Raw genomic sequence first — 20,577 nt, forward strand, 5'->3', positions numbered from 1 at the left:
CCTATACACAGTACTTAACCTGATATTTACGTATGTATACCAACATTGTAAAACCAGTAATGCAACAATTTGGTAGGGCCAACAAATTTTGTATTTGAAACTGTTACTTAAACACTCAACTACTCATTACTGATAAATAAAAATCTAGTGTTCAATTCTGATTTATCCTGTGCACTTAAACTTGGTATTTCTTTAGCAGCCTACTGATGTATGCTCTTGTACTTTCCTTTTGAGGTGGCACAGAGCATCGTTTTGTCCGACCTCCCTGTAACATCCTAAACCAGCAACAGCAAATGTAAAAGAATTTGCTGGCAAAAAGAAGAAAAAGACTGGAAGAAATGCCATTTCACACACATCGCACAGCAACTACTCTATTAAGCCAAGCATAACAAAGCTGCTGTCTAGCAGCCCCTGTGATGCCCAATGTTTGATTTATGCTACGCTGAGTTTGATATTTCCTAACGCTGTTTTAAGCATGGCAAACTTGACACATAGCCCACAGTAACATTTTTGATAGACTGGAGCCAGATTTCAGGTATTAGTTCTGCAAACCAGTTACTACACTTATGAAGCTTTAACTAAAATAACCGCTCATTTTTCTTCGGTACTCTAGGTAGATTATCAAGGGACAATTTTGAGGATTTTTGGATCTGGCCTCGCTATCTAGTGAGCAAACATTCACATACACATAAATAGAATAAGAATTTTCAATAAAAGTAAGTCCTCAAGGACTTATTAATCACTTATTTACTGCACTCAACACTTTTAAAATAATGAGAAAGGGTAATGGAGCAGAGTATTTCATTTAGTACAGATTTAAGCGTAAAACTCTGGCGAAGTTGGCTGACCAATTCAAAGGAGGTGAATCGAGCACTGACGATTTGCAACTATGGCTTGGGTCTCGCACGTTGAACAAATAATTCAACGCAATTTCTAACGTCAGAAACTACACGAGTCAAATCGCTTTAACGGAACGTAATTTTTTTAAAGTCTCATTATAGAAAGAAGACATGTTTAAAATTTTCTGAAACATACTTGGAGTTCAGAAGAAGCGAATATCACCACCAAAACGCGATCAACATTGGCGCAAAGGACAGCGTATCACTATTCCCTCATGCACAAGTTTAGCTAGACTGAGCGGGTTGGTCTATCTTAAGCGTTATTATAAACTTGAGAGGTTCGGATCACGGTGATCAACAATGCCGCACAGAAGCTTACACTAGCAAATAGAAGTTAGAACATCGCGTGAGAACCAGGTTCCTCCGTTTCGCACCAATGCAGACGGCGGTTTCACAAGCGAGAGAAGACGACACCGCCGGAACAATAATGAGAACTTATTCAGAATATTTCGACGTAATCAGATTAATGTGCAAACGCTGCAAGTACACAAGCAAACTTTCCAGTTTGTTCACAAGCGCCAAGTTTTCCAAGAAGACGCAATTAGGCCCAACAGCCAAACAGTCCATGGCACCCGGTGTGTGTACGCGTACTCACCATAAGCATAAATGCCGCGCAGAAGGTCTTCTCTGAGGCCGACAGCGTCGAAGGTTGGTATCACTTCGACATCTTCACTAGTTTCAAACTCCACATTCGATAAATCTTCTGCCTGCACAACACGGCGACGGGCTGCCATTTCGATCGTGCGTGTATCCCAAGGGGTCTCGTTTTGGCATGGCTAGGCATGGCCAAAATCCTTAAAGACCAGCTGAAGACAGGCGCGAAGCCAACGAAGCTTGATATCGAGTCATTTCACAAATACTGTTCTACCTTTTTAATAAAATATGTAATCTAAAGCAATATTTATACTATTGTGTTAAATCTATGATAACAAAATAATTTGCCACTATAGTGACGTCATCGATGACGTAACATGACGTAACGCCAGGTTTGTTGTCGAGCCAGCTACAGCTGTAAGGTTGGAGTGCCCGCATTAGCAACAGCAATTCTGGCAGGTTTGGTTACTACTTAGCTGTTAGTGCTCTAACAGCGCCTCGGTTCTAACCAGTACGTGTCCTTTTAGCCATACCTCCGAATATTTTCATGCCTCAAGGCTAATTTTCTGTTGCTGTCTAGAGTTAACGACGCGCTGCAAGTTCGAGCTTTTCCAGCCAAGTGTGTGTTTACATGGCGTTGAGACGGCGCTTTTCGAAACAAGCGATCTGCGCACTATCGACAGCAGTCACTCATAATGAGTCAGAATTTCGTAGCGATGGCAGGATTGGTATGTCCTTGCTAGAGGTAGAGTGCACGGCATAAAACGTAGCTCCTCTTCTCGTCTTTCAGGTCAACATGGGTCGCATCTTCCTCGATCACATTGGAGGTTCTCGACTGTTCTCGTGCGCGAGCTGCGACACCATTCTGACAAATCGCAGTGAGCTCATCAGTACAAGATTCACTGGCGCCACGGGAAGGGCGTTCCTCTTCAACAAAGTGGTCAACCTCAATTATAGGTAATGAACCTACCTGCGCTCTTTGGCTTTTTGTCTGGTTGGCGGTCTAGAGTGCTTGGGATCCCTTACTTGTGCCGACACCTTGCGACGCTCGCGTTCACCCGACTGTGGTAGCTTGCATACGTTGCTGTAGCACGTGCGCATACGTTGTAGTTTTTAAATTTAATGTCCGCCGCCCTGTTTTATAGATAGCTACGTGTATTTAGAGGCTGCCCAACTGTATCAAAGTGTTGACAGGTGTATACTTTGCACTCCAATAAGAGGAGATGTAATGCTCTGACAGATGTACGTTATCACCATTCTTCACCACCCAGTGCCCATTTTTGCGTTTCCCTGTGGCGGCACTTAAATTCCCTGTGGCGGCACTTAAATTGCAGTGCTTCTGAGACATCTCTGCTTCCCTCGTCTACATGAACCTGAAGGGAATTACTTTAATAAAATATGTTCCATTGTTTCCCTGGCTTGCACAGCAACAGAGTTGATCTGCGGCTGTATTTTTGGTCGGCCACTTTCAAGGGTGCTTTTTCTTATGCATGACAGTGTACACTGTGAAGGCCTGCTCAATTGGAGCACAATAAATGTGACGTTGTTTGGGATATTATCGACCTTAGTGAGATTAGAATTGGTGAGGCTTACACACTGCTGAATAACGGCATTGTCCTCTGCTATAGAGGTCTCCCTGATAAGAAGCAATACGGGGTAGGATTCCTAATCCATAAGGACATAGGGGGCAACATTGACGAATTCTACAGCATTAATGACAGGGTAGCAGTAGTCGTAATCAAACATAATAAGAGCTATAGATTAAAGGTAGTACAAGCCTATGCTCCAACATCCAGTCACAATGATAAGGAAGTATATCAGTTTTATGAAGATGTTGAATTAGTGGTGAGAAAAGTGCAAACTCTGTGTACACTAGTAATGGGTAACTTCAATGCAAAAGTGGGAAAAAGGAAGGCGGGTGAACAGGCAATTTGGCAACTGCGGTGTTGATTCGAGAAATGCTAGAGGCGAGATGCTGGTAGAATTTGCAGAAAGGAATAAGCTGAGAATAATTAACACCTTTTTCAGGAAATGTAGCGACAGAAAGAGGACCTGGAAAAGCCCTAATGGTGAAACAAGAAATGAAAATGATTTCATACTTTTTGTCGATCCTAGCATAGTGCAAGATCTAGAAGTGATAGGTAGGGTAAAGTGCAGTGATCATAGGTTAGTGAGGGCTAGGATTCACCTCAATTTGAACAGATAAAGAGTAAAATTAATCAAGAGGAAACAGGTCAACTTAGAGGCACTAAGGGTAAAAGCAGACAAATTTAGGCTGGTACTTGCAAACAAATATGCAGCCTTATAAAAGAGAGGTGATGATGACATAGCGGTAATGAATGAAACCGTAATGAGGCAGGCTTCAGAGGGAGCAATTGAAGTGGGAGGCAAGGCACCAAGGCAACCAGTAGGCAAGCTCTCCCAAGTAACAAAGGACCCAATGAAGAATCAACAAAAAATAAAAGTGTCCAACTCAAGAGATAAGATAGAATTTGCGAAACTGTCAAAACTGATCAACAAAGCAAAAATAAGTGATATTATAATTTATAATGTGAGAAAGACTGAAGAAGCCGTAAAGAATGGGTGCAGCCTCAAACCAGTGAGAAGGAAACTTGGCATAGGACAAACCAAGATGTATGCACTGAAAGATAAGCAGGGTAATATCATAAGCAGTCTCAAAGGTATAATAACAGCAGTGGAAGAATTCTATACTGACCTGTACAGTACCCAAAGGACTCGGGAGTACTCTATTCGAAACAATAATGAACAGTATGCAGAAACTCCTCCTATAACTAGAGATGAGGTAAGAAGGGCCTTGCAGGGCATGAAAGGGGGAAAAGGGGCAGGAGAGGATGGAATGACAGTCTATTTGATCAAAGATGGAGGAGACATAATGATAGGAAAACTGGTGGCTGTCTAAACGAATGTCTCAGAAAACTGGAAGAATGCAAACATTATACTAATCCACAAAAAAGGGAGACGTTAAAGAATTGAAAAATTATTGGCTCATTGGCTTACTCCCAGTATTATATAAAATGTTTACCACAATAATCTCCAATAGAATAAGTGCAACAATGGACTTTAGTCAACCAAGGGAACAGGCTGGCTTCAGGAAGGGACACTCTACGATGGATCACATCCATGTCATTAATCAGGTTATTGAGAAATCCACCGAGTACAATAAGCCTGTCTATATGGCTTTCATAGATTACGAAAAGACATTTGATTCAGTAGAGATACCAGCAGCCAAGAGGCATTATGTAATCAAAGAGTACAGACGGCTTGCGCAAATACCCTGGGAAATATCTACAGAGATTCCACGGCCACCTTAATTCTACACAAGTAGGAAGATACCTATAAAGACAGGGGTCAGACAAGGAGACACAATCTCTCCAGTGCTGTTCACTGCATGCTTGGAAGAAGTATTCAAGCTATTAAACTGGGAAGGTTTATGAGTAAAGATCGACGGCGAATACCTCGGCAACCTTCGCTTTGCCGATGACATTGTTCTATTCAGCGACACTGTAGACGAGTTACAACAAATGATTGAGGACTTTAACAGGGAGAGTGTAAGAGTGGGGTTGAAGATTAATATGCAGAAGGCAAAGATAATCATGAATAACTGGACAAGGAAACAAGAGTTCAGGATCGCAAGTCAGCCTCTAGAGTCTGTGCAGGAGTACGTTTACCTAGGTCAACTAATCACAGGGAACCCTTACGATGAGAAGGAAATTCACAGAATTAAAATGGGTTGAATCGCATACAGCAGACATTGTGAGCTCCTGACTGGAAGCTTACCGTTATCATTGAAAAGGACTGTCAGTCATTGCAAAGGAAGGTATACAATCTTGATAACAAGGTAAGGACCGCGCAGAGCAATGGAACGAAGAATGCTAGGCATAACTTTAAAAGAAAGAAAGAGAGCGGTTTGGATCAGAGGGGAAACGGATATAAACTATATTCTAATTGACATTAAGAGAAAAAAATGGCACTGGTCAGGTCATGTAATGCGCCGATTAGATAACTGTTGGAATGTTAGGGAGACACAATGGGTACCAAAGAAGGGAAGCGCAGTAGAGGACAGCAGAAGACTAGGTGGTGCAACGAAATCAGGAAATTTGCGGGTGATAGTTGGAATCGGTTGGCGCAGGACAGGGCTAATTGGGGATCACAGGGAGAGGCCTTTGTCCTGCACTGGATATAAAATAGGCTGGTGATGATGAAATGTGATCAACCAAGAATGCAGCCATGGCCTACACCTTGCCATTACACCCCACTTCCAACCCACTGTCATGCAGTGAGGTGCAAGACCGAGTGATGCTGACTGGCCGGCACATGGTACGCGATGTATCCTGCAAGAACTGCGACACCAAGCTCGGCTGGGTGTACGAGTTTGCCACTGAGGAGGGCCAACGGTACAAGGAAGGACGAGTCATCCTCGAGAGGGCTCTTGTCACTGAGAGCGATGGCATCGAGGAGCACATGGGCAACTGACCCGCTTCTGTGCTGCCCTGCTTGCTGTGGCGGCGCAATTGTGGCAAGCCTCGGCTGGAAATGACTCCCGACTGCCTGCCATTCAAACCCAATTTTAAAAATTGACACTGTGGCACTGAAAACGAAGTTCGTGTGCTGCAGTAGACTTTGTTCCGAGCCCAAGTGCAGATACTACCATTCACCGCTGCTTCTTTACTTATTAGGATTAGGAACGGGCTCTACCATGTGGTTCTGTATGCAGCAAGAAATGCATGTATTTTGGTCTAAAATCGGCAGACAAGGTAACATCTTGGGCCAGCTTCATTCGAAGAGTTGTTCTGGCACCTCGCAGCTGCACTTGGGTAGGGGGAAAAAAAAGCATGCAGTGCCAATTGCTGCCTTGTATTGTGAGCCGCATCAGTGTTGGAAAGGGATCACTTACCACGCATGCTGTTCTGTACATACAACTCTTCCACATAGAGCTTTTGTTGGGGATGCAACCTTTCTGACACTACACCTTGGAATAGAGCATTTCCACATTCATATCTTTTGAAAGCTTAATTTTTTGGCTGACAACTGACAAATCTATTGGTGCACTGATTGAAGTGCTATTTTAACATTACTGGACAAAATAAAAAGGAATGTTTAGGCTTTCTGAAGAAGCAAGAAAAAGAAAAACTGTGTAAGGTCCACTACAAAGTTTAACATTTTCCAACAATGCTGGCAATACAATTTGCTCACAGAGTCTAGGACTGCCATATTCACAGATGCAAAAATCTGAAATGTTGCGACTTACTTTATCCCTATCAAAAGCTCATTTCTTCGGCTGGCTAACGTAAAGAAAACTGTTGGTACACTGACCAAAGGGCCAGCAGGATGAAATGCTAACAAACAACCACTTTCTGAGAAAGTTAACTTCCATAAAGTCCATTGAAAAACTCACAGTATCGCCTCTATATCTGTGTGGGACAGTCGGAATGTGCAGTTGACTTCAGTTGATAGAACCCACCTTTAATTTTTTAATTTGGTCATCTTTGTGTGCACACCTAGAAGTCGCCCTGAACATCAGATAATACAAGTCAACTTTCCTTGTCCCTTTAGAATAGCAAGCTGTGGGGCTAGTTGGTTTGCCATACCTTGCAAAGGGGAGCGCAGAAGCGTTAAGGAGACCAGACGTCTTTCATGTCTTGGTCTCCTTTTTCGACAATACTTCTGCACTCCCCTATACAAGATATTTGCTTGTCCTGCAGTCGAAGGAGCAGAAGTCTGTGTACATACATAAATACAGTCAAGAACTCACTGACACCTTTGTTACTATGAGTATTTTAATGGCACGCACTTTCACTAACAGGAAAAGCCTGCATAAAAAACACATGGCAGTGTAACAGGTGCATGCAAAGTAGCTGCTGTCAGATTTGTTCCAGAGTAAAAGGCAAATGTTGCAAAGCAGTGCACATCACGCGGTAATCTTCACCATGGGTTGGACTTGTGCTGTCAGAGTGGTTTGTTGACCAACCAGACAATGCCATGTTAGGGTTTGTATTCACAAAACTTCTCTTTAAGTGCTGCGCATAATTGGCTGTTGTGTGTTCCAATGTTGGAATACACAAATACTCTTGTACTATGCTTTGGTTGCACGTTAAAAAACTTGAGAGGTGGTCAAAAGTAATCTGGAACCCCCCAGCTACGGCCTCTCTCATGGGCTGTTATTTTTTAGGAAGTTAAACCTCACAGTCTTAATTTCCTGGCCGTTATCGTGGCAATCGTCTAGTCGTCATGTGAATCACTGTCATGAGTGGCTGCACCTTAAGGGAAGTGAACTTACACTGGAGGAGTTTTATGAACACAGACCCTGTCCTCTCTTAACTTGGAAGAATAGTAAATGTAATGTAAACAAGGAAACCAGGTATGAACAGGCTCTTCCAGATAAACCATTTGCTAGTCCATATTCTTGATTTGCCAAGAGTTGGCCATTTTTTCACATAAAGTAGAACCCCGTTGATACGTTTCTTTCAAGGGACCGCAGGAAAAAAAACCTGTAACAGAAAGGCCCCAAATTGCCGCAGCAATGCCGGAGACAGCTCTGAATGGCTGCCAGTATAGTTATTGGACATATTGGTGCTCGTACAGTGGCTGAAGATGGCGCATGCATGCGTAACAAATGAACACATTGTTTCACGACTGGCCTCTTTTCGCTCTCAATATGCCTTGCCACATAACATCACTATATTGCGGCAAGCTGGCTTTAGGGAACCAGCTGTATCCACAACTGTGCAGAGGTGCACTTATCAGGATTGACGATCACGTACTTCTGGCATTTCGGGGCGGGAGCATGAGCAGGGCTTCAGATGTTTAACCGTGAGTATACTATTTTAGACATTATAGCAATGTGCAAGAGCGAATTTGGCTTTGCACTGCTAAATTTATGTGACCACGGCATTCAAATGCAACATAAGATGCAGGAACATTACATAATGGTGATGTATCAAATAGAAACATAACACATAGAAGCCAGTGGGCTTTAGGTTGGGACCGCAAAAATGCGGTGTAGCAGCTGGGAAAATGCAACAGTGAGGAACACGTCAACAGGGTTCTACTGCAACAGTTGGGTGCATTGCTTTCTTTTGTTTGATGAGGAATATATACACTAAATGTCGTACAGGGTGATCAGAACCAAGAACCGAGCAAAGTGAACCATGTGCACGCCCACATTTCACTAGAAGAGTAGAAAGTCTGTGCTGAGAAAATCTACATTATTTGGCTGGCATCACAGTAGACTATGCATATTTTCAAGTAGAACAAGCGAATTTTGCATCAGACCATATTAATACGCTGCGGAATTCTAGTTATGTGCGAAATAAGACCAACCGAGCCTGCAGCTTAACCTGAAGACCAATTTATACCTGTTTTCCTTTACTTGTGCAACAATGCTTATGTTAATCAGATTGATTTTTCTCACTTGGAATTTGACTACTCGTATACTTGCATATTGTGCAATTGTCTGCAACCACATAATTTAATGTTCTCTCAATAAAGCATAATATCAAACTCTCTTAAAAGCTATGGTAATGTGGCTCAGGCACATTTCAAAATGGTTGCGCAAGTGAAACAGACTTTCCACATCCCATGTTCTGTAACATGTCCCAAGTTACTGCACATTATGGGCCTTTTAATGTGGCACTACCCTCTCTCCTGAAGCGAAAGCACGCTTGTCAAGCCACTAAGGCTGACAACACTCCCTTGTCTGTGCTTAAGCCTCACATAATAAATATGGCAAATAAAAGTAAAGCACTACAAGAGGCCTACTTGTTACACACCACTGCACTTTGGCAAGGCACTCATTCTGCCAAGCTACTATTTGCCAGTGGGAAGTCACCGGAACAAAGGAGGAGCAGGAAAATTGGGCGGCTGGAAGGATACAACAGCTTTGATTCAGTTCCAAAATCTCTGCATGCCCAGAAAGCATTTGCTCACAACTGTAATTAGATTAGCTGAGCATTGCTTGAGTCTGCTCACGTTTCAGATGCCTTTGCACTGCAGAGAACTGTGTTGACTTCGCATTTTGACAAGTGCGTAACTTGCAGTCACCTTGGCTTCGAAGTGACAAAGAAGCCAAGTGGACACACAATTGCAGTCCACTCAGTGGGCTCTGCAGCATTCTTCCGGCCGCTGCTGGCGCAAGTGTCGTGTGCACACACGCTGGCATTCCTGCTCAGTGGCTGCGTGAAAATCATCAGGTTACACTTATTTGAGCAGAGCAGAATGCGTACGCTTAGCTAAAACTCCCTATTTAGTCCACTAAAAGCCTGAAATGTCAGCACTGCCCCTCAAAAAGCAGTCTACACTTTTGTGTCTCTTCTTGGCGATTTCCATGTTGAGAAGTTACTTGAGAAATGCACCTTCGGCTATATGCCTAGGCATTACAGCTCACAAATCGGGGGGGGGGGGGGGGGGGGGGGAAGGATTACATGAGTGCAATGACCACTTCCATCAAGGAGTGGTGCAGCCTTCCATTCGCCTAAGTCTAGCATTAGAAGAAATGCCCCTCTTTCGCCACCTTAGCCACAGTGGTGTCGTATCGCTGCTGTGAAATGAAAGGACAATACAAAGAAACAGAGCAAAATAAGTTGTTGTATCGTACCAGCCCAGGTGCTCCACTACTTTTCATCATTATTCTTCAACACACGCACAAAAAGACACAAAGTGCACAGAACAACAAGGCAACAACTTCACTGTCTGATGCTGCAGCATGTACACTTTTCTTTAGAGTAATCAGCGCACTTTACATTTACATTTTTATGAGAGCAGAGGCATGTTTCAACTCCTTCCATACATCAGGAACTTGCATGTATTCCGACACACTTTCAAATGTTGCAGAAACAGCTTTATGAAAGAATTGCATAACGACCTTAAAGTAGGCACAGGAATCCCTTTACATAGTGGCCACTGACAAATCCGCGCGTGCATCAAACAGCTGTGTAACAAGTGTCTGTCTATTGAGATGCTCTGTAAAAAGTTCGTATAAAAAAATCGCTCCTTTCTGTTCATTGCCAGTAAAAGACTGAGATCAATGTTCGATGTCTTGCAAAAAAAAAAGTCTCTTCCTCTTTTTCACATGTGCCCTTTGTTTGTTTTGTTATTTCTCGTTTTCTTTCAGCGTAAAAGGCTTGCAAAAAGTATTCCAGAACTGTTTCGCCAAGTCTTGTAGAAAAGCACCACGAGCTTGTGAATACACACTGTGTGGGCTAGCACGCGGCAAGCATGAACAAGCAAGCTGCGCCATTGGTCTCAATGCATCACAAATTGTATGCATGGAAAAGAAAAGCCCACTGAAAATGATATCTAGAAACTTGCCGAGGTATTATGAGCATTTTAATGCGAATATGCCGGCTAGGGTATTTAGTCTTCACTTCTATGCTGTTCTAATCCCTTATAGGGACCCTGAAGTGGTTTCGAAAAACGTACCGAGTTGTTAGTGTAGGTTCTTCTGATCATTAATTGACGCATTAAGCGCTCCGCATAAGGCATGCCATTTATTATAAGGTTTTAAAAATGTACGTCGGTGCCGATCACAGCACACCGCTCGTCTGAATTTTCAGCCACACCAGCAAGGTGACCATATGACGCTAGTAGGGCAAGCTATCTGATTGGCTGCCCAGGGCACCTCATCAATAATTTTTCCAACTTTATGGTGAACAAATGTTGTTCGTAATAGTTGTAATGCTGGTTAATTTGTCTCTATAAAAAGAAAGTAACACAAAGAGAATGCACAAGAACAATTTCTCAGTACACTTAAGCACTTTCGGCACACAGCAAGCGTCGTCTGCTTGTGTTACAATGTGCTCTGCGTTGACAAAAGCTCCACAGTCAGTGTGGATCTCGGTCTTTCTTTTCGTGAGAACTATGGTTTGCCCTTGTTACATTGTAGGCTACAAACGTAGCAAATGGCAATATGTCAAGCTGCAACATTGTGTCCCTCTGCAAAGCAGCAGACGAGCAGAGTGGCAGCAGCGCATCAGACTGTCGCTATCTGATCAGCGCCAGGATTTGCTTATTTGCGGCCGTCACTTTACTACCACAGTAGTGTTTCGCTTGTCTGGTATCGTCCGTAGCTCTCTTAATACGAGACGCTTCACACAAATTGTGGTGCAAATGATTTACTGTAGCTGTACCCTACGCATCTACAAAATTTGTCTGAAGTGTTTCAGGGACCCTTTAAGTGCCACTAGCATACTTAGCAACACAAGCTGCGATGCCCAAATGGAAATGATCTTCTTGCATGAAATTTTAATTACTGTGTGTAATAAGATGCAAGAGTGATGACCTTGAAAAATGGTATAAGGTTACGTGGGCTATGTGGGATTGCATTTAGACTAAGCTGGAATGAAGGAAGCCTAGCATAAATTTTGTTAGATGTTTCTAGACAGAATGCGATATCTGCGCTAAGCATGAAGCGTGCAGCACGTAAGAGAAAAAAGTCTGCAGCACAGTGCAACACTATAAATGCTCCCAAGTACGCTGGAATGATGATGTGAGCATCCCCTCTGATGTAGAGTGGTGGGATAAGCCACATAGGCAATTATTTTTATCTTTCTAGCATGCGTTAATCTTTAAATGCTTTTATACAGTAAGCTACTATTACTAAGAATCTAAAAGCTCATTTCATTGCACAATTTGCCTCCCTTTCAACCTTATTTACCACAGATCCCATTTGTGTTTCCACTATGGTGCTTAAGTGCCTCAGTTAAGCTATGTGCTGTGGGGGCTCCACTCTGCATACGGCTAGGGCTGAAGGTGAGCTCCGGATCTAGCCCCACACAATCGCTCCGTGGCACTCCCCAACGCGTAGCGCGGGAATCACAGCCACGTTCCTTTGTCCCAAGAGCATGGGCGAGAACCCCACAGTGCATCTACATTTGTCACTGAATGGATATATTCTGGTACAGTAAGCTCAATGCTTTCTGCATTATTTCCACATGCTATGCAGAAATCATCCAAAAATGTTGTCCTACAGTTTGGTATTCGTGGAAAACATGATCTGACTTAAAGGGCTCAAGTGATTTGAACTATCTTAAAAGCACATCCAATTTGATTTTCATTCCATGCTTTTGGTAGCATTAAATGTAGCTGGCTTCCCCTTTATCATGTCTATCCAGTGTATTGCTACTGCTGCTGATGACGAATGTGAGTGAATTTCTCATTGAAACTCCACCCAGTGGCTGAAAGAACAACTTGTCATTTGGCCACTCTGCAGCTGTAACTAAGAAAGGTGGCATGCTGCGACATATCACTGGCTTCGTGCCAAAATGTGCCACCAACAACTGCCTCCCTGGCCTCCATGAATTTTTCTCCGTCTTTCTTCATACAATTTAATTTGGTCATTTGCTCATACTAACGCCACTTAGTATTAGTTACTTTACGCTCTTGTTCTACACAGGAAAAACTCTGATAGCACTAACTGGCCATTACTGGCTAGACAATGCCCAGTTCCGAGTTGCTAGTTGCGTAAATAGAAAGCATGACTGTGACAGCAAACGAAAAACTTTGCACTGTTTCAGGGAGAATTTACACCCTGGTGCTACTAAATATTTTTCTATGGCAAAACTGAGAGTTGTGTCACCAACCAATTCAGTTGTGCATTTCTCATTTCAAGCATGATGCCAAATGCAGGCCTTTTTCGTGGGTTTCATATGGAAATTATGTGAATCTGGGTTCCATGCCCAACCCTTGTTCATGGGTTCCTAGAAAACCAGTATGAACATGTTCCATTCCCCCTTCAATTTTCTATGCTTTCATGAGTCCAATGGAATGCGCAGTTAGATGAGGACTGAAAAATGGCACAAAATGCTTTGTACATTGGTCCACTCTACAAGAAAGAATAAAGAACTATAAACTTAACGAAGACAGAAAAAAATGGTGCTCTTGTTTGCATGTGTCTGTGCGCCTTTTTCTGACTGTCCAGCTCACACTTCCTCATGGAGTACCAAGTTTCCCAAACTGCCACACTTGTGGTCAATTTTAATTTAAGTTGCTAAAGTGCAGATAAGTTTTGACTGACAGAATGCTGAATTAAAGATATTGGAACACCTTCGTATGTTATATGGGTTCAGTCGAGTTGTATGAGGGAAGCTATTTACATGAAGAGTACACTAGGCGAAAACAGCCTATGAATATACCTACTATATATTCTAAATGTTGGCACTTGACATATATTACTTCCAATGCCCGTAATTGTGGGCATTGTGATTATTTTCTGTAAAGAAAATGTGCTTGTCGCAATGCAGCTGTAGTGAGTTTGATACTTTTGCTCAATAATGTTATCTACTTCTATTGATATAAAGCTTTATTTTGTCACATTTCCTTATTCAATGAGCACAGGGGATGCAGAAGCATTGTTAGGCAAGTAATGTTTTGATTAAATTTGTTACACCTAGAGTATGTTCATTCCTCGTGACAAAGAGGAGCATAATTCTGTTCTGAAAAGCTTGATTTTTGATCAAATATTCATGAAAATCAAAATCTGAAATAGTAGGTTTACAACTCTAAGTTATAAAAGAAGTGAAGCAATGCAATTTTTCTCCACTTATTGTGCTTGAAAGGGACAAGTTACATTTTATTGCACTTAGCTTGAGAACACACTTTCAAAGTTGCATTATCTATAGAAAATTTTCTGCACTGTTCACATAAGCAATCTAATTTCGCAAGTGTATGAAATTTTGATATCAGCTCTTACAATTGGTAAAAAAAATTGTAAGTCTAGCAATTACAAGCAAACTTCTGCAGCTATCAGCCACAATTTGACTTTCAAACAGTGAACTTGAATTTAAAACATTGAACTTCACTTCAATTCCCTGTGAACATTTGAATAAGTAAATTGCTGTTGAATGTTAAACATTGAGGGGTATTACCAAAGGCAGACATTGAGCCAAGCTTAAGTGATAAAGTGGTGCTCCAACACATCAACTTTACTGGAAACACTGGTTCATAAGAGAAATAATAAAATGAATGTAGGACAGGATTGACATCACCACTTTAAAGTACAGTACCAGCTTTTTACGAAGACGTCATTACCCCCTTTTTAGTAAGTAATATATTAGCAGTTAAATATTATTAATTAAAGACCGCTCATGTTGCAATTCAACATGAAATAAAATGCAGTTAGGCCTACTGTACTGAATTCTTGAATTCTTTTTTGCAGATTAACTTGCTGGTCCGAAATCTTTACAATGCTCTGTGGTTCTAAATGCAGGTATGTGGCGCCATCTACGTGCAGAACACTACTTGCCAAGGGCAATGCTGCCCATCAGAGTATGACCTCAGAGATCCATGGCACCTCGCAGGTTTCATACATTGTGCCTAGGTGTGTGTGAAACATCAATGCCAATTTTATAATGTGATCTCCTCTGTATAGAACATTTTCTTTTTTTTTTTTGGCAATTACATTTTTTCTTGGTACAAAGAAAATGTGGAGATATTGAGGAGTACCATTTATCACTGTAGCTAGACTTAATATTTGCTTTAATACCCTTTTCGAGCATGGTATGTAGCTACAGATGTAGCATTTCTGCATTGTTCTGTACGTGCAAACAATTAAGTTCACACTCCTGCAGCTGCTTTTTTCCACGTCTTCAGTGCTCACTCATTGCTACCCAAAAGGGGAAGGACTCTTCAAATACTGCAGTTCCATAAGGACAATAGAGTCCTGCCTAATTTACACTATAAACCAGACAACACTAGTTAGCGAACTCCACGCGAAAAGAAATCCCCTAAAAGCAATGGTTTAAAATTACACATCTGGCAAAACAAAAATGGTTCTCTAAAACTTGCTGTGCCTCAATAGCTGCACATGAGAGAACAGAGGAACACTTATCAGTTACTCCATACAACACGTATGGAGTGTAAACAAAGAAACCATTACAATATGACTATATTACCAGTGATACTAAGGCAATAAAGACTGCTAGTCACATTTCTGTGCTATATTTAGAGCATTTCAATTGGCAGAGTCTGATTTAACAACATCACTGTCCCAAGTCATTTGAAAGCAAAAAAGCTTTTTTATGCAAACCGACTCAATGCAGTAGTGCAGCTGTGCCACACCTTGTGTCCAGCTTGCCTGAATACACATGCATGATATGTGAACAAAGTAAAAGGCTTCTGCTTTGCAGAGCCTGATGAAATGGCCCCAATGCACCACAGCAATGACGACAGCACCGTGTGCTGCCAAGCGATGCAACTGAGCATATTCCACCTTGATGCCATGTTTCCTGCATTAGTACAATGAGCCGACCTGCACTGCCAAAAGTGAGTTGTATCACCGAGAACATTCTGTGTAGAGTCGCACTGGAGCACAGTCGGATCTCCTAGAGGACAAGGACAGCCACGCACCCATCGGATCTGTGCTGGAAGTAGCAATGCACCGAATGGCTTTCTTTGGTTGCTGGTCGAAGTGGACCATCCAAGGGCGCTCGCTCAAAGGCACTCGTGACAGGGAGGGGACTAGGAGTTGGATGCCATGTTTGCCTGGAATTTGTCAACAATGTGCTTCACCCAGCCTCTCTGGCGGCATGCCATTGGTGCAGGTCCAGGGGATGATGCGCACAAACTAGACTCTGAGGGTGCTTGCTGCTGCTCAGCTTGACTCGAACCCTCGTCGTACAGTGGCAGCTTCTCTGCAACAACTTGGAGCTTGTTGCTATTAGCCCTACGTGTCAACAGGCCTGGTTTCACTGCAACCTCATGTTCACTGCCGCTGACCTCCTCCGGATCACTGTAGATTGCAGAGTCGCGGAACATGTCATCGGCCAGGACGTCCTCGATGGCCTCAAAGTTCCTCTCATAGTAGCTGTCTGCCGAGGAATCACTGTTCTCGGAGTCGGTGTCATCATCCAGTTCCAGGACGGCGTTAGCCAGGTGTGGAATGAACGACACAGGCTTGGGGCTCTTGTCAGCTTCTGGCTGCAGGCTGTCATTGTTGCCACCACTTTCGTTTTTGTTCAATATGGCGAGGATGGTCTGTGGAATGCAATAGTCAGGCTCTCGCTGCCGAGCAATTCGTGCCGCAGCTGTGGAGTTGCCCTGGACACCATGCAAACTCGATAACCGTGGAAGGTGCCTTGCCTTGGACTGTATAACACTGGCACATGCTCGGCTAAATGAGCCAACAGATTTAAGCTGGGCCAGTCGAGAATCGTTGCTGCGTAAGCTGTCTCGACTAGACCCGTGGCTCAGTTGTCCTTCACCGTTACGTGTGGGGCCATCGTTCAGGTTAGGCGACCACAGGACACGCGTCAACTTTGTGCCCAGGCCCAAGAGCGTGCTACGCCAGGAGCCACCGTGCAGAGTGTCCCGGCGGTATATTCGATGCTCGGGGTGAACCACGGAGGATGCCAGGTTTTCGACACTGGGCACAGGGTTTAGCTCCTGGCTGCTGAACTGGCTCTCATTGTTTCCTTGAGGCATGTAATTTCCGTCAATGAAGTCTGCTCGGGAGGGCTGGTCAGATGCTATCGTGAAAGGTCGCTGCTCCGGAGCTTGCAGCCGGAGCCGCTCCATGCGAGCTCTGAGCTGGTGCATCTTGGAGCCAGTCTCGGAGGAGGGTGATGTTGGGGCGCTGTGACGGAAACTGCGTGGAAGTGAGCCACACCGCTTGCAGGCATTTGGAGGGAGGTGTTCCTCGAGGCTGTTCAACCAGTCTTCAGGTACGCTGTTCTCCCTTCTGACTTGTCGAAGGTTCTCCGCCATGCTTCTCTCTGGGCAATCGGTCTCGGGAAGTGCTGCCTCATTGAAAGAGTGGCTCCTCTGAACCAGCTTACTAGAAGATGGAACTGCAGTACCGTGGGCACCGAGCCTTGCCCAGAGTGCGGTGAAGTCGGTGCCGGCAGAAGTGCAGCACGTGGCACCGTAAGACTGCTGGCTTATGTGCCGACTAGCAAACTCAAAAGTGACGTATTCGCCCGGGAGCTCCTCAGTGTGGTAGTTTGGCGAGCGCACGGATGGCCTGTAGCGGAGGAGTCGGCGTACGTCCACCATGCAGGCACCCTCTTCATTTTCCGTGTCACTGGTGTCCACACTAGTTATGGGACACTGCTTCCAGGGCGGCCACGGCTCCTCACTGGAATTTCTCGATTCAAGCCTTCCAACTGTCCTTGCTTCTGGCTTGCCTGCATAGCACAAGGTGTTGGATCTCGGTGAAGTGGGTGAGCTTGGACCCGAGGTGTGGCTGGTGGTCGTTGGTGTACCAGATTGATTGTACTGGAATGCAAAAGGAAAGAAACAAGAAAGCCTGAGCAATACAACCAATGAGAGGCATGTAAGTGTAGTGAACAGGTGAAGTGGTGGTACTTTCCTCTAACTCACTCGCACCTTTTGTATTGAAGTCGGTAAAATCGGGAATTTACTTTCACCATCATCAGCCTATTTATGTCCACTGCAGGACGAAGGCCTCTCCCTGTGATTTTCAATTACCTGTGTCCTGTGACAACCGATTCCAATTAGCACCCATAAATTTCCTAATTTCGTCGCACCACCTAGTCTTCTGCCATCCTCTACTGTGCTTCCCTTCTCTTAGTACCCATTCTGTCACCCTAATGGTCCAATGGTTATTTAATCTGCGCATTACATGACCTGCCCAGTGCCATTTTTTTTTCTCTTAATGTCAATTAGAATATCGTCTATACCCGTTTGCTCTCTCATCGAAACCTCTCTCTTTCTGTCTCTTAATTAAGGTTATGCCTAGCATTCTTCGTTCCATCGCTCTTTGCGCGGTCCTTAACTTGTTCTCAAGCGCCTTTGTCAGCTGCCAAGTATCTGCACCGTATTTCAGCACTGGTAAAATGCACTGATTGTATACTTTCCTTTTCAATAATAACGGCAAGCTCCCAGTCAGGAGCTCAGGATGTCTGCCGTATGTGATCCAACCTATTTTTATTCTTCTGCAAATTTCCTTCTCATGGTCAGGGTTCCCTGTAATTAGTTGACCTAGGTAAACATACTCCTTCACAGACTCTAGAAGCTGACTTGCGATCTTGAACTCTTGCTTCCTTGCCCGGTCTTCTGCATATTAATCTTCAGCTCCACTCTTACACTCTCTCTGTTAAGGCCCTCAATCATTTGTTGTAACTCGTCCACAGTGTTGCCAAATCGAACAATGTCATCGGCAAAGCGACCGTTGCCGAGGTATTTGCTGTCGATCCTTACTCCTAAACTTTCCCAGTTTAATAGCTTGAATACTTGTTCCAAGCACGCAGTGAATAGCATTGAAGAGATTGTGTCTCCTTGTCTGACCCCTTTCTTTATAGGCATCTTCCTACTTTTCTTGTGTATAATTAAGGTGGCTGTGGAATCTCTGTAGATATTTTCCAGGGTATTTACGTAAGCAGTCTGTACTCCTTGATTACGCAATGCCTCTATGACTGCTGGTACCTCTATTGAATCAAATGCTTTTTCGTAATCTATGAAAGCCATATAGAGAGGCTTATTGTACTCTGCGCATTTCTCGATAACCTGATTTATGACGTGGATGTGATCCATCGTAGCGTATCCTTTCCTGAAGCCAGCCTGTTCCCTTGGTTGACTAAAGTCCAATGTTGCCTTACTATATCAGAATTTCGTTATATTGAAATTTGATCTTTTATGCAAATATAAGTACAGTTGCCAACCGATTTTTCTTACGCAGGGAGGGGCTGCAAAATGTTTAAATTATTGGGCAATCTGAAAAAGCAAATTTGAATGAGAAAAGAAATAATTTTGTTGAATTTGATAATTGGAGACAAAAGATGTGTTTTCATGCTGTGGCAACAGTATCTTCACATCAGTAGTGCGGAAGCCAGTCACACGTCCACTTTGCCCCAGCGGCTGACAGTGTCGCCCACAGTGGGACAATACTGTGTGTCGTGAAAAGCGTCGGCAGTAGGGAGCGAATGCTTCATCTGCCTCTCGCTTCAATGCTTCTCTGAAACATGAGATTACGCAACCTCTAGCACTATATGCGCGGGAAGACGGTGCACGATGCCACGCCATCCCAGCTCACCCAGTTATTGCACGTGCGGCAGATTACCTCTAAGGCAGGGCACACGGGCAGCAAGTGCACTCGGGCATGCCAACCACCATGCGCAGCCGTGCTAAAATGGGAGATGCATGCCAACCTGCTTCCCCCTCGCCCTTCCGTCCGGACCACTTCCTCGCACAGGAAAGACTGCAATCATCAGCCCACCATCCTTCTCGACTCGCAAGCTTTCACTCGCACCTACAGCGTACTGTGCACGCAGCACGATAGGATCTTATATTGCACTTGAACTTTATGCAGAACATGATGCTACTTGCGAGGCATGCAATTTGAGAGGTGCGTTCATAAGCACCACATGTAATTCAACCATTTGGCCATGTGTGTCTGCAGAAGTTTCCATTTATTGTCTTTGTTTGCCTTCGCGGCAGAATAAGAAGTTATAAAAAGTTAAATACTATGTCATTCTATCGAGACTTTCGTTAAACTGAAGATCGTTATTTTGAGGTTGAGCTTTGCAAAATTTGACACACACCTGCAGCTTAACTACATCAAATCAAAGCAAGAAAAGATAGAGTCAACCAACTGTCGACGCTAAAGAAGACAAGGTCAATGTACATGGTGGTTCAAATAATTCTATAAATAAATGTTGATTACCATATTCAGCCGATCTTGAAGTGCCCTCGAATCTAATGCACACCCTATTTTTGCAGGCTTGAAGTAGGAAAATATAGAGCATGAAAATATTCAAAAAGTGCAAATATTATATTTTTATTATTCATACTCGATTAGAAAAATAGATATTCGAAAATGTTCAAATATTTGGTTGGATACGGATATTCGAATCAAATCGAATATATTTCTGGCTATGCGTGAGCAAACACAGTTCTTAGCATTTGTTTCTATCTAATCTAAAAGTATTGGGGAGATATTGCGCTGAATTGTGTTGCTAGAGAAATTTTACCTGTACAGCACACTTAGCCACTAGATGTCTAAACCTAGTAGCAAGGGGCATGGATTTGCAAACAGCGAGGGTGCATTTTTTTTTTTTTTCAGCGCCACCCCCAATTCTAGGCTTCTTGCTTGACAGCAAGTGCGCTGAGTGAT

General features: G+C 43.5%; 3 protein-coding genes across 4 annotated transcripts in view; 1 reads left to right on the forward strand and 2 right to left on the reverse strand.

Annotated features, from left to right (window-relative positions):
- Positions 1-1,671, reverse strand: part of LOC126532978 (eukaryotic initiation factor 4A-III) — a 61,459-nt gene extending 59,788 nt beyond the window's left edge. Inside the window, exon 1 of the mRNA XM_050180159.3 lies at positions 1,495-1,671. Coding sequence (XP_050036116.1) covers positions 1,495-1,633 — 139 coding nt within the window. The 5' untranslated portion in view covers positions 1,634-1,671. The remainder of the gene's footprint in view (positions 1-1,494) is intronic.
- A 200-nt stretch (positions 1,672-1,871) lies between these two features.
- Ype (yippee zinc finger protein) lies at positions 1,872-10,580 on the forward strand. Of its 2 annotated transcripts, none has more exons than XM_055071660.2 (3): positions 1,872-1,948; positions 2,284-2,450; positions 5,792-10,580. In XM_055071660.2, the coding sequence occupies exons 2-3, from the start codon at positions 2,290-2,292 to the stop codon at positions 5,985-5,987; spliced, it is 357 nt and encodes a 118-aa protein (XP_054927635.1). In that variant the 5' UTR covers positions 1,872-1,948; positions 2,284-2,289; the 3' UTR covers positions 5,988-10,580. The 2 variants fall into 2 exon arrangements, with proteins under 2 accessions (XP_054927635.1, XP_050036127.1); XM_050180170.3 differs by having other exon boundaries at positions 1,882-2,004.
- Positions 10,080-20,577, reverse strand: part of GEFmeso (Guanine nucleotide exchange factor in mesoderm) — a 197,977-nt gene continuing 187,479 nt past the window's right edge. Inside the window, exon 15 of the mRNA XM_055071604.2 lies at positions 10,080-17,720. Coding sequence (XP_054927579.2) covers positions 15,966-17,720 — 1,755 coding nt within the window. The 3' untranslated portion in view covers positions 10,080-15,965. The remainder of the gene's footprint in view (positions 17,721-20,577) is intronic.

Source organism: Dermacentor andersoni, chromosome 7 (assembly GCF_023375885.2).
Source record: "Dermacentor andersoni chromosome 7, qqDerAnde1_hic_scaffold, whole genome shotgun sequence".
In the NCBI taxonomy this organism is placed as follows: domain Eukaryota; kingdom Metazoa; phylum Arthropoda; class Arachnida; order Ixodida; family Ixodidae; genus Dermacentor; species Dermacentor andersoni.